Here is a 15343-nt window from a genome sequence, read left to right on the forward strand (position 1 = left end):
AAAAAGTTATCAAATTGTGCATACCCTTTGATCCAGCAGTGTTTCTATTGGGCTTATATCCCAAAGAAATACTAAAGAAGGGAAAGGGACCTGTATTTGCCAAAATGTTTGTGGCAGCCCTGTTTGTAGTGGCTAGAAACTGGACAATGAATGGATGCCCATCAATTGGAGAACGGCTGGGTAAATTGTGGTATATGAATGTTATGGAATATCATTGTTCTGTAAGAAATGACCAGCAGAATGAATACAGAGAGGACTGGCGAGACTTACATGAACTGATGCTAAGTGAAATGAGCACAACCAGGAGATCATTATACACTTCGACAATGATATTGTATGAGGACATATTTTGATGGAAGTGGATTTCTTTGACAAAGAGACCTAACTGAGTTTCAATTGATAAATGATGGACAGAAGCAGCTACACCCAAAGAACAAACACTGGGAAACAAATGTGAACTATCTGCATTTTTGTTTTTCTTCCCGGGTTATTTTTACCTTCTGAATCCAATTCTCCCTGTGCAACAAGAGAACTGTTCAGTTCTCCAAACATGAATTGTATCTAAGATATACTGCAACATATCTAACATATATATAAAACTGCTTGCCATCTAGGGGAGGGGGTGGAGGGAGGGAGGGGAAAAATCGGAACAGAAATGAGTCCAAGGGATAATGTTGTAAAAAAATTACCCTGGCATGGATTCTGTCAATATAAAGTAATTATTAAATAAAATTAAAAAAAAAAAAGAAGAAAAGATAAACACCATGGGGGAGGGTAGTAATATACTCACTCTCTTTCAATTTGACACTATTGTTAAGTATCTCTATATTACACAGTAAGAAGCTGGGGATCTTCTGACATCAAAATAAACTGTTAACTTGTAGATGTAAAAAGGTAACCTTGATAACTAGATGAAGGGTTTTGTTTTAAATTTTGTCTTTTGATGATAAAGGATGTAGTTCTTCAAATTCATCATCATGATGCCTTCCATTTTGTACTGCATTTTAATAACTTAACACATATATAGTGTTTTGCAGTATATAGTGAGTTTTCCATAAATGAAAACTATGAGCTATGTGGTTCAAGTATTGTTATTCCCATTTTATAGATGAGAATTTTATAGATGAATCTTAGAAAGTTTGAGTGTCTTATTTTGATCACATCAATGGGGGATGTGGTACTTATCTTCTGGGTCTTCTAATACCAAGGATATCTTTTCCTAAAGAAGTGTGAATAAGATGGTCTTTTTGTATTTATCTCAAATGCCTAATACAAAACTCAAGTCTTTTAAAAATATTTTCCAAGTTGATTTGACATATCATTAAATCATATATATATATATATATATATATATATATATATATATATGTAGATCTCTTTATATACATATAATAAATGACATTAAACATAGTATTTTCTGTAATATGTTTAAGCACCACAAAATTGATGCTTTCAAATTGAAATTCTCCAGAAGGCTTTTGAGAGTTCCTTGAATAGCAAGGAGAAGATATCAATCAGTAATTAAAGAAATTATTCACTGGAATATATATTGGAAGATCAAATTCTAAAGCTGAACCTTAAATACTTGGCCATATAATTTTCATATTAATTTCTTTTCAGATAAGATGCATTAGAAAAGACTGTGATGTTGGGAAAGATTGAAGATAAAAGGAAAAAAAGGGGGATGGTAGAGGATGAGAGGAATAGATAGTATTAGAGAAACAATGAACATGAACTTGGACAAATTTCAAAAATTAGTGGAAGATAGAAGGGCAAGCTTGGTATGCTTGGTCCATGGGGTCACATGATTAAATGACTGAACAACAATAAATATTATATATGTATTTACATATACATATTTATATGTTAAAAATTGATCGAAAACTATCCAATCAGAAAATAGGAAAGTGATTTTAAATCTTATTTTAATTTTAAGACTTGGTTGATATAACTGATATAGCATCAATTTAGATGAAGCACAATAAGATATCATCCTACTTGCTAAGTAAGATGATTTAGTTTTTCCAAGAAGATGTTTGCATTCAAGTGTTATTTCTCATTGTCATGCAAGCTTATATTTTCAATCATCATTGTCAGGAATCACTTTTAAAATAAAAATGGTATTCATTGGTCTATAAAATTTTGATCCAGCAATACTACAAGTAGGTTTATATCCCAAAGAGATCATAAAAATAGAAAAGGACCCATATAAACAAAAATTTTTATAACATTCTTTTGGTGATGGCAAGGAATGAGAAATTAAGGGGATGTCCATCAATTGGGGAATGACTGAACAAATTGTGGCGTATGAATGTAATGGAATACTTTTGAGCTATAAGAAATAATGAGCAGAGAGATATCAGAAAAGCCAGGAAAAACTTAGATGAACTGATTCTGAATGGAATAGGACATTGTATACAGTAACAACAACATTATGCAATGATCAATTTTGATAGACTTAGCTCTTCTTAACAATATATGATCTATGATATATGACAATTCCTAGTCTCATGATGGAAAATGCTATTCATAGCCAAAGAAAGAACTGTGGAGTGTGAATGCAGATCAAAGCATACTATTTTCATTTTTTTTCCTTTTGTCTTTCTTGTCTTATCTCTTTGTTCTGATTCTTCTTTCACAACATGACTGATGTGAAAGTATGTTTAATATGATTGTGTGTATATATATATATATATAACCTATGTCATATTGCTTGCCGTCTTGGGGAAGAGTGAGGGGAGAAAAAAAACTTTGTAACTCAATCTTACAAAAGTGAATGTTGAATCTTTACATGCAAATGGATAACATAAAATACTATCAAGTAGAAATTTAAATAATGGTAAATAATAGTGATAATACTCATCTATATAATACTTTAAGATTTGCAAAACACTTTATGTATATTATCTCATCTGATCAACCCTGGGAAGGAGGTGCTATCGTTATTCCCATTTTGCAGATAAGAAAACTGAGACTTCTAGACGTTAAATGACTTGTCCTACCTTTTAAGTACCAGAGGTAGAATTCCCACTCAGATCTTCCTGATTGCAAGCCCATACCTGATCCATTACATCATTAGTGGCCAGTTGTGGCACCATTTATGCTTTAGAAACAATAAGCAGGTTTAGGAACAAATAAGTTTGTTAGAAAGCCATTAACTATAGCTACAATGAATTTTATGAATTCATCCAGTTGCCATAGTTATTATCTTAGAGGAATCTTGAGAGGAGGGAACATTTAAAAATATGATCGTTTTTAACCAAAATTCAGTGATTTGGAGATTTATTTACCAAGGCAAAGTTCCACAAAACCATATATGAAAGGCTGGGAGAGCAAAATTGTAAATTAGAAAAAAAAGAATAATTTTCTTGCCCTTTAGAAACAAGTCTGAAGTGAAAAGAAATGTTAATGACTTGAACTTGAGTGCTAGTGCATATATTTTAAAGATTATTTTAATTGCCTTGGTCATAAATATTAGAGGATGTGATTATTTTTTCTTCTGGACATTTTTATAATTCAATTTAATTCAGTCTTGTGTGTGTGTGTGTGTGTGTGTGTGTGTGTGTGTGTGTGTATAAGAGACAAAAGGGGGGAGGGAGGGAATGAAGGAAGGAGGTGGGGGGTGAGAGAGAGAGAGAGAGAGAGAAAGAGAGAGAGAGAGAGAGAGAGAGAGAGAGAAAGAGAGAAAGAAGGAGGGAGGGAGTAGAGACAAAGACAGAGACAAATAGATAGAATATATATGCTTTCTATGAACAAATTATTATGTTGGATGCCTTGGGAGATCCCAGTATATGTAAGAGAATTTTTTTTTCCAACAAGAAACTTACAGTCTAATGTGGGTAAAAAATAACTATAATTTATTTTCTCTGATCTCTATTCTTTCTACTCTCACTGACGCCACTCTAATTTAACTTAACATTCATTTCTGATTTTCATTCATCTGAACTGTTTTAATAAATTTAATACTTAATTTTAATAAATGGCCTTAATCTTTTCATTATTTCCCTGATATATTTGAAACTCTATTTTTAAACCAATATTGTTTTTAAAAGAGGGTGGGAATTTGACCATCTCTGTTTACCCTTGGTGAAGTGGAGTCTCTGGAGTTCCACAGTTTGGTTTTAACTTGTCTTAACAATTTAATTTTTTTTTCCTTTGCATACATTCCATAATTCTGCCAAGTTGTATTGCTCTTTAGTTCTGACCTCAATGTTATCTTTCTGGCCATATTATCTCTGCATTTTTTATTTCTCCTACTTGGAATGATCTCTTCTTACATTTCTGCTTCCTGAAATCTTTTGCTTCCTTTAAGATTCAAGTAAGAAATCATCTCTTCCATAATGTGTTTGCACTTTTCTCTGTCCTCTTCCTATAATATTATTTCTCTTCTAACTCTTTCTCCTGTGCTTATTGTATAGTATTGTATTGTATGGTTCACTGTGTACTTGTTTTATCTCCCATTAGATTGTATACTACAAAATATTCTGAATTTGAAAGTGATGCAGATTTCATCTAATGTATTCTAATCTCCATTTGATCTTGGGGTCATGTATTAGAACTAGAAAAGATATTAGAGAATTTATATTCAAATTTGAGCTCTGCTGGTCCTTGGACAAGTCACTTTAAATTTCTGGGTTTACTTTTCTCGTCTGTAAAATGTGGGAATTGGACTAATTTTCCTTCTATCTTTAAAATAATGATTTTGTGATCTGTGGTCTCATGTTCCATCTAGTAGTCCAATTTATTATTTTACAGAGGAAGACATGGGGTTCCCCAAAGGGCAAATAATTTTACTAATGTCACCCAGGTAATAAAATAGGAGTACTTCCTGTTATATTTGTGGCAGGTCTTAATGATCTTCTGATAGAAGAGCTCAAATACTGAATTACCTACTTCCTCCAGGGGCAATCCTTTCTACTTTTGGACACTGATTATGCTGAAGAGTTTTTTCTTGTATGAAGTCTTAAATCTGCTTCTGCAGCTATACTCTTGGGTCAAGCAAGAAAAAAAAATAATCTAATCCACTTTCCCTCATTGTAGAACAACCCTTCACATACTAGGATATAGCTAGCATGTCAGTCTCTGCCTTTTCCAGTATAAACACTCTCCAAACCTGGAGGGTAGGTACTTTGTTTTACCTTATCTTTGTTTATCTCCCTCTACACTCTCATTTATGTAGAAAATTGTATAGATCATTTAGTAATCATAAGAAAAATATATTTAGAGGGAAAGTCACTGAGCTTAGCCCCTCATTTTACACATGAAAAATAGGCCCCCAAATGGTCAAATGACTTTCTAAGTCAAACAGTTAGTATCTAAGGCAGAAATTAAACTCAGGTATTCCTAAATCCAATTCTAAGGTTCTGTGCTTTCTACAAATCTACTTCCCTCTATTATAAAAAAAGTTTGAATATATTACTCTAGTAGGAGACTGAATTGCTAAGTAGAATATTAACAAAATATCACTGAAGTCTAGAGGAATCACATCTATTTGGGATAACCAGAAAATGTTTCTGGAAGAAAAGGAAAACTCTTATGCTTCTTCAGGGATTTTGTTTCTTGGTGTACATAGTTAATCTAGCAGTGCATATCATATTTGTATTATATATATTATTTTATCTAGGGAAAATATAGACAATATGTGCAGAATATTTAATAATATAAGGATTCAGAAAACAGAGAGGTCAAGGGAAGTATAATGGAATAGATACTCTTTGAACTGATCTTTGAAAATAGATAGGATTTGATAGAGACAGCAATATTATTTTTTTAATTTCTTTATTATTATTATTGTAAAATTATTAAAATTTTATTTAATATTCCTTGTGGGTTTGCCATCTATCCTGCTACTAGCTTATATGCAAACTCAAATATTACATTGAAAATGACAAAATTGGTAAGAAGGCACAGTGAAATTATTAAAAATCAAAAATAAAGATCAGTACCAATACAAATAAGTTAGCTAGAACTAACCAAATTTGATATCAAATTAGTTATTGATAAATGGTGTAACTAATAATGGGAGTGTCAGGGACAGAGATCCATTTAAGCCCAGATTAGAAAAGTTTATAATAAATAGGTGACTTAAAACTGAGAACACATGCATACACATGTACACACAAAAGTCCCCGCTCTTTGCAGCCTGTTCGCATGGCTGTTGTTCATCAGTCCCTGTTCCCTAGAGGAAGCTTGGAAACTCCTTGCCCTAAAGGCAGACCCCAAGGTTTTTTTTTTTTTTTTTAATGAGTAAAAAAGCAAAGTTTGCTCTAATTATAGATAGGTTCTATGGTGAAAGACAACAGATTTCCAACCCTGAGGAGACTAATAGCAGATAGTCTCCAGATAAAACCTCCAAAGGGGGATATAATCTGGTCCCCATCACACAAGGCTCTCCTAGAAGAAAATTTAAAAGATCTTAAAAGAGAGCTAAAAGAAAAATGGGGAAAGGAAAGGGAAGCTCTGCAAGAGAGTATGGAAAAAGCATAAGACTCATTGAAAGTTTGAATTTGAAATTTGACTTGAAAAAGAAAACAACTCCCTGAAATGTGAAATGGAAAAGATAAAGAACTCCCAGGGAATCAGTACTTGTGAACTGGAAAAGGTAAAGAATTCCCAGGAAAGTAGGATTTGTGAATTGGAAAAAGAAAATAACTCATTAAAAAATTTTGTGAAATGGGAAAAAAAATGCCGTAGGACAAAACAACTCATTTAAAAACTCAATTGGACATATACAAAAATAATTTTTAAAAAGTAAATGAAGAAAATAATGCAATAAAAATCAGAACTGAAAAAATGGAAATGAATGATTCAATAAGACAGCAAGAATCAGTCAAGCAAAACCAAAAAATTGAAAAAATAGAAAAAATTGTTAAATATCTATTTGGAAAAATAAATCTAGGAGAGATAATCTAAGGATTATTAGGCTCCCTGAAGATCATGATGAAAAAAAGAGCCTAGAAAATATTTTTCAGGAAATCATCAAAGAGAACTGCCCAGATGTAATAGAATCAGAAGGTAAAATAGCCATTGAAAGAATTCATCATACACCTTCTGAAAGAGACCCCAAAATAAAAACTCCAAGGAATATTGTGCTAAATTTCAGAACTATCACATTAAAGAAAAAATATTACAAGCAGCCAGAAAAAAAAAAAAAACAATTCACATACTGAGGAGCCACAATAAGTATCACTCAGGATCTAGCAGCTTCTACATTAATGGATCAAAGGACCTGGAATCTGATATTCCTTAAAGGCAAAAGAATTTGGCATGCAATAAAAAATAAACTACTCAGTTAAGCTGAACATTTTCTTCCAGGGAAGAAGATGAACATACAATGAAACAGATGAATTCCATTTATTTCTAATGAAAAAACCAGAACTAAACAAAAAATTTGACCTTCAAATATAGCACTAAAGAGAAGCATAAAAAGATAAAAAGAACTCTTGAGAACTGTATTTCTGTTATTGGCATACATAAAGGGTGCATGTGTAATTTGATTTTACTATTATAATATTTTTAAAAAAGGAAATTAGAGGTGGAAAGGGGATTGTATTAGAAAAAGGGAAAAGTGAGAGAGGTAAAAAGAGGGAAATTACATCTTACAAAAAGGCAAAGGAAATCTATTATATCTGAGGGAATTAAGGGAGGGGGAGAAATATTGTGTTAATCTTACTCTCATCAGATTTGTCTCAAAGAGAAAATATTATACATATTTGTTTAACAGAGAAACTTCTCTCACCTCATTGAAAAGTGGGAGAGGAAAAGGGAAAAGGAAAGGGGTAGGCTAAATGGAAGGGAATACAGAAATAGTAAGGGAAAGGTAGAAGAAAGGGGGAGGGACTGTAACGGGGAGGGAAGGATTCTAAAGAGGGAGAGCTGCGTGAGGCAAATGGTGTTCATAAGTTTAATACTGGGGAGGGAGGTGAGGAGAAAAAGAAAGAGAAAAGTATAATCTGGGGATAATAAGATGGCAGGAAATACAGAATTAGTAGTTTTAATGAAGTCTCCCATAAAACGGAGGTGAATAACAGACTGGATCAAAAGCCAGAATCCTACAATATGTTGTTTACAGGAAACACATTTAAAGCAGGGTGATACATACAGAGTAAAGTTAAAAGACTGGAGCAGAATCTATTATGCTTCAGGTGAAGTAAAAAAAGCAGGGGTAGCCATCCTTATCTCAGATCAAGCAAAAGCAAAAATTGATCTAATTAAAAGAGATAAGGAAGGAAACTATAACTTGCTAAAGGGTAGCATAGACAATGAAGCAATATTAATACTAAATATATATGCACCAAATGGTATAAATTCCTAAAGGAGAAGTTAAGAGAATTGCAAGAAGAAATATTCAGCAAAGTTATAATAGTGGGAGATCTCAACCTTGCACTCTCAGAATTAGATAAGTCAAACCACAAAACAATTAAGAAAGAAGTTAAAGAGGTAAATAGAACACAAGAAAAATTAAATATGCTAGATCTTTGGAGAAAACTAAATGAAGACAGAAAGGAGGACACTTTCTTCTCAGCAATTCATGGAAACTATACAAAAATTGATCATATATGAGAACATAAAGATCTCAAAATTAAATGCAGAAAGGCAGAAATAGTAAAAATCATTCTTTTCAGGTCACGATGCAATAAAAACTATTTTCAACAAAAAGCTAGGGGTAAATAGACCAAAAAATAAATGGAAACTAAATAATCTCATCCCAAAGAATGAATGGATAAAACAGCAAATCATAGACACAATTAATAATTTCACCCAAAAGAATGAGAACAATGAGACAATATATCAAAATGTGTGGGATACAGCCAAAGTGGCAATAAGGGGAAATTTTATATCTCTAGAGGTTTACTTGAATAAAATAGAGAAAGAGAAGATCAATGAATTAGGCATGCAACTCGAAAAGCTAGAAAAAGACCAAATTAAACCCCCCCCAACCAAATACTAAACTTGAAATTGTAAAAGTAAAAGGAGAAATTAATAAAGTTGAAAGTAAAAACACTATTGAATTAATAAATAAAAGTGAGAGTTGGTTTTATGAAAAAAAAACAACAAAATAGATAAACCTTTGGTAAATTTGATTAGAAAAAAGAAAGAGGAAAATCAAATTGTTAGTCTTAAAAATGAAAAGGGAGAACTTTCCACTAATGAAGAAGAAATTAGTGCTGTAATTAGGAGTTACTTTGCCCAACTTGGTGGGCAATTTGATAATTTTGATTATCAATAACATTTGATAATCAATAATAATAACATAAGTGAAATGGATGACTACCTTCAAAAATACAGGCTGTCCAGATTAACAGAGTTGTAATGGGACTATTTAAGCAATTTACTTCCTCCTCTGTTAATCTGGACAGCCTATATTTGAATTCCTCAGTGATTGAATTGCATGCTTACTCTATTAATTTAAATTAATGTAATCAAATATGTACTGCATCATATAGTAAGTAAGCATGACTTCTGCACAATATAATGCAATTCAGCACACTTCTGTTGAGCTCTTACTTTGCATAAGATGGTTGCTAGGCACTTGGAATAGAAAAAATAAATATATTAATCCATCTTTCTCTCAAAAAATCTTATGTCTACTTGAGAGATACTGTATGTTCTCAATACAGCCCATTATCTCTTGTTTTACCTTTTGTTGCTTATCATCACCAATATATATTTATTGTATGCTTACTTTGGGCAGAATAATATTATAGTAGGTTCCTAAGAGGCAAAAGGTATGAGTCTGTTTCCACACAAGAGGAGCTCTTTTCCTCAATACTTATGCCTCAGTTCTGAGATTTTTTGACTGGGCACATGGGCCCCCTTCTGGATGTCCTGGCTACTTTTATTAATTAGTTTGATCACATTATCCATTTAAATCATGTTACTAACTTTTTCTTCTTGGTCTAAGTCAATGACTCATCTGAAAGCTTCCTTTATCAGACCTTTGTCACCTGATTGTTTCTTCATTATAGCTCCCAAATCCTGAATTCTTTATCTAGAATTTGTTTTTGTATTGTCTATACTGTCCTTTATACTAAATCTGTGTTCAGTGGTCTTACTCATTCTCTGTGTTATAAATGTCAAAGAAAGTAGTGGACTTAGCTACTTGTTTCCATGGCTCTATTTTTCTAATATTTAAAAATTCAAAATTCATTCTGATGCCCATATTTATGCCTCTTCTTTATTTGCTTAAGCAAATAACAAATAACAATCTACTTTTAAAAATTCCAACTTTTATCTGTCCCTTTAATTTTTGTTGTTGAGTCATTTCAGTATTAATTAAACTCGTGTTCCCATTTAGGGTTTTTTGAGGCAAAGATATTAAAGTAGTTCATTACTTCCTTCTGCAGCTCATTTTACAGATGAGGAAATTGAGACAAAAATGGTTAAATGACTTGCTTAGGGTTTCACAGCTAATAATTGTCATTAATGGCTCCAGGCCAGGCTCTCTGTCCATCATGCCACATAGTAGCCTTCTCTATCCTTCATGGCCAAACTCAAATATCATGTTCCTCAAGAACTGGTTCCATGTGAATATGATTTTTTTTTCTCCTCTGACAATCATTGACTTGTTTGGATTTTCTTTAATTTAAATTTATTTTACCTTTCTTTTTATGGCTTATTTATTTGTCATCTTCCCTGTATTGTATTTGAAACTTCTTGAAAGTTGAGACCATGCCCTTTTTATTTTTGTTTTATTTTCAAGATCTGACCCAGTGTGTTGAATAGAATAGGAATTCATTAAATATGAAGGCAGATAGGTGATACAGTGAGTGCTGAGGCTGAAGAAGGATTACTTGACTATTCAAATCTGGCTGCAGACACTTACTAGTTGTATGACTTTGAGCAAGCCATTTAACTCTGCTTTCCTCAGTTCTTCATCTATGAAATGAACAGGAAAAGGAAATGACTAACCACTGTGGCATCTTTGCCAGGAAAGCCTCAAATGGGGTCATGAAAAATTGGACAAGACGGAGCAATAATAATAATAATAACAAATGTCTATTGGGGGAATAAGTATTAAACATGATATATTATGGTCTTTGGTAAAGAAATAGCAAAGCTTAGGATAAAATTTTACAATTGGAATAGATTTTAGTGATAATCTAGTATAACCCCTTTATATAATAGGGAAGGAAAGAGAGGATACATAGAGAAGATAGAAGGATACATAATAAGGCTATATAACGTGTTCAAGATTACACTGTATTTCCTGCCATAGCCGGGACTAGAGGCCACATATCTAGGAAAAGAAATATATCTGAAATACCTCTTTAAATGTATTAGTGGTATTACAGAAAAGTGATGTCCCTTTTATGAAGGGAAGAAGAATGCAATTTTCTCCTAAGTGAACTGAATATTTTCTTTGGTGGTTGTTATAGTTTTTATCATTGTAGATAACTGCTTTGTAAGTAAGGCTTGATTTGTTAAAATTTGTTAAGATAAATGTTCAGGTCACTATGCCCTTAGACATGTAGATATACTCCAAAGAATGAAATCAACTGATGTTTAATACTCAAAAGGCTTACTATTAAATGGGTATGATACATGATATAATAATTCTGTTCTGCTCAGAATAATCATTCCTTTTTGTAATGATTTCAGGATACTTTTAGAAAATATATATCTAATTTAGTAGCTTTTATAATAAGCTTTCTTCTCTCCCTTTCTATTTCTAGATCTTTTAGCTGTGCCTAAGCATCCGTATGCTGCTATGGAGAACTGGGGACTAAGTGTTTTTGTGGAGCAAAAGATACTTCTGGATCCCAGTATTTCATCCATTTCCTATTTGCTGGATGTCACAATGGTTATTGTCCATGAGATATGCCATCAGGTATGAAAAAAAAAAGTACAAGTACATCGTATAAAACGAATGAAAACTACAGATGACTTGTCAAGTATTTTGATTAGGTGCAAAGTTAATCTTGTTAAATCAATGACTTTAATTACATGCATAGCACTATGTGCATTTTTTGTTTGTTTGTTACTAAAAGACTTGACTGGGTTTACAAACACAAATTGTATAAATGAGGTAAGCTTTTCTTGAATTTTCTTTAGACAGTAAAGTGATGCTCCTGCCCAGACATCTTCTTGGAGACCAGATTTAGTCTCTGCCCTTTACCAACCATCTTCTTCTTCCTTTTGATTACTGATTGCTGTATATATTTAGTAAGCACAGTGATAGGTCCCAAGAAGTGATTTATTTCAAGCCTGCAAGATGCAGGCTGGGTTTTGAGTGCATGTCAAAATTTGCTCTTGCTGAAATCAATTTGTTATTCCCTTTTTCCCAATACATAGCCAGTTAGGAAGTCTTTCACTTACTCAGACATGAATTATCTCTTCACAAATGATAGGTTTTTTTTTTTTTGGGGGGGGTGTTGATGGTAGGAATGGAGGCATATTCTATGTAGAGGTCCATGAAATAATTTATGTTACTAATGAGCTTACATACATTAATAAACATCACAATAACTCTGATAAAATTTACTTCAAATTTTTTATCCTGTTGTGTCTTACAAGTAATCTGAATTGTTTATTTGAAGGCAGTTGAATATATATATATATATATGTATACATATGTACATATGAATACATATATATTTTTCTTTCTCTGTATCTCTTTAGAGATAGAAAATTATATGTTTATGGAGATATATCATATACATACATATAGTATTAGAATCATTTAACAAAGGAGAAAATTTAAGACCCAAACATATAGAGTGTTTTATCCAAGACTCCAATACTAGTAACTGTAAAGTCATGGTTTGAACTCAGTTCTCTTGACTCCAAGTCCAGTAATCTTTTCACAATACCAGGAAACAAAGGATTTGGGCATCTATGAACATAGGAGATGTTGAATTTGCTGATCATATGAAAAAACACATAAAAATTAAGGTTAATTTGCTCTTCTTACTTAACTAAATTACTATCTTATTTTACTCTTTTGCAAAGTGGTTTTAATATTTTACTTGCTAAACAGAGCCATGAACAATACATAAAGTTTCTGTTATGTCATTGGTATGGGAGAATTGTTGGTACATTTAACTCCCTTCACCAGTGCTTTTCATAAGCCATCTATCTGTGGATAAATTGGAGAATATTGGAAGCACATCAAGCCTAGTGTCACATAGTTTCAGAGATGGAACATGAATATGGAGCTTTCAGATCCCAAGCCCAACACTTGATCCTCTATTATTATTAAGAAAGAAAATAGTTTTCTAAAATTTAAATGATTTATGAGTGATTATTGTTAGATACTGATGCAGTGGCCTCTTCCAACTCTGTCTTTGATTGTATGAAGTGGAAGGGAATAAACATTTAAGCATTTTCTATGTGCTGGGCATTATGATAAACATTTTACAAATATTATGTTGTTATGACATTATAGTCCTAATTTTATAGAGTGCTCATCTGATTATCTAGCTTGACTATCTCATTTTACAGATGAGATAAAATCAATCCCAAGAAATGTAACTGAGTTGCCCTCTGAAGAAGCGTAGCAGAACTAGAGAAAAATTCTATGTTACCTAAACTTCTCTCAAGTTCTCTCTTCACTATAACATGCTATCTTCCATATAAACTGAGTTGGTTCAGGAAATTAGAATGATCAGCCATATTTTTCTCCAATGGTTGAAGGTTTTCACATTTTATGATAAATGGAGAATGAGACAATTGATAAATGGTCAAAGGATATGAACAGACAATTTTCAGATGAAGAAATTGAAATTATTTATAGTCATATGAAAAGGTGCTCCAAATCACTATTGATCAGACAAATGTAAATTAAGACTACTTTGAGATGCCACTATATCTGTCAGATTGGCTAAAATAACAGGAAAAGATAATGATGAATGTTGGAGGGAATGTGGGAAAACTGGGACACTGAGACATTATTGGTGGAACTGTGAATGAAACTATGCTCAAAAAGGTATCAAACTGTCATACCCTTTGACCCAGCAGTGTTTGTACTGGGCTTATTTCAAAGATATCTTAAAGGAGGGATAGGGACCCACATGTGCAAAAATGTTTGTGGCAGCCCTTTTTGTAGTGGCTAGAAATTGGAAACTGAATGGATGCCCATCAATTGGAGAATGGTTGAATAAATTATGGTATATGAATGTTATAGAATATTACTGTAAGAAACTATAAGGAGGATGATTTCAGAGAGACCTGGAGACACTTACATGAACTGATGCTAAGTGAAATGACTATATGATGATCAATTCTGATGGACGGCTCTCTTCAACCATGAGATAATTCAAATCAGTTCCAATTGTTCAGTGATGAAGAGAGCCACATATACCCAGAGAGATGACTGTGGGAATTGTGTGTGGACCACAGCATAGCATTTTCCCTCTTTCTATTGATGTTTGCTTGCCTTTTGTTTTCTTTCTCAGGGTTTTTTTTTTCCTTCTTGATCTAGTTTTTCTTGTGCAGCAAGATAACTGTATAAATATGTATACATATATTGGATTTAACATATATTTTCACATATTTAATATGTATTGGACTACCTGCCATCTAGGGGAGGGGATGGAAGAAAGGAGGGAAAAATTTGAAACAAAAAGTTTTGCAAGGATCAATGTTGAAAAATTACCCATGCATATGTTTTGTAAATAAAAAGCTTTAATACAATTTTTAAAAAAGGAGAATAGGGAGGAGTATATCAGTTTTAATCAGCTTTTGAGCCAATTTAATTATTATAGGTCTGTTTCTAGAACTTTCTTGGTGTGACATAATTATTATTGCATTTTTCCCTAGTGGTTTGGTGACCTTGTGACTCCTGTCTGGTGGGAGGATGTATGGCTGAAAGAAGGCTTTGCTCACTATTTTGAATTTGTTGGGACTGATTACCTCTATCCAGGCTGGAATATGGTAAGCTCATTTTTATTTTTAAATGTTACAAGGAAGTCTGGTGAAAGATTATTTTCTGTTGCCTGATGTTTATGTTATAATTAGAGATGACTAAAATACGTCCATTGATGCATGCAAGGATCAGATGTCCAATTAAACAAAATCAAGTGTTGTAAAATCATTTGACAGTATTCAAAGATCGTTATCTTTTCACTTTCTGCAGAATAAATGATGTCAAATCTGTTATATCCTAATCTTGATCAAATCTCATTTCTCTAAGTCGAGAAATTTTGAAATTTTGTTGCTAGTGAAAGTAAACTTCTTAAAATTTAGTTCAATGTGATATAAAAGGATTAACTGATTTTTTTAAAAGAGTCTATTTTTATTTAAACATGTCATAATCAGGAACGAATGCAGTTGAAAATTGGCAGAAGTATTTTTTATCTTTTTTGTTACAGACATCTGCAATATACTTGAAAAGAACTTGTAA

At 32.4% G+C, this 15343-nt stretch overlaps 1 protein-coding gene across 1 annotated transcript in view; it reads left to right on the forward strand.

The window, feature by feature from the left end:
• TRHDE (thyrotropin releasing hormone degrading enzyme) overlaps nucleotides 1–15343 on the forward strand; it is a 621602-nt gene that overhangs the window by 282029 nt on the left and 324230 nt on the right. Inside the window, exons 4-5 of the mRNA XM_051961259.1 lie at nucleotides 11676–11830; nucleotides 14761–14874. Coding sequence (XP_051817219.1) covers nucleotides 11676–11830; nucleotides 14761–14874 — 269 coding nt within the window. The remainder of the gene's footprint in view (nucleotides 1–11675; nucleotides 11831–14760; nucleotides 14875–15343) is intronic.

This window comes from Antechinus flavipes, chromosome 5, assembly GCF_016432865.1.
Source record: "Antechinus flavipes isolate AdamAnt ecotype Samford, QLD, Australia chromosome 5, AdamAnt_v2, whole genome shotgun sequence".
NCBI lineage: Eukaryota > Metazoa > Chordata > Mammalia > Dasyuromorphia > Dasyuridae > Antechinus > Antechinus flavipes.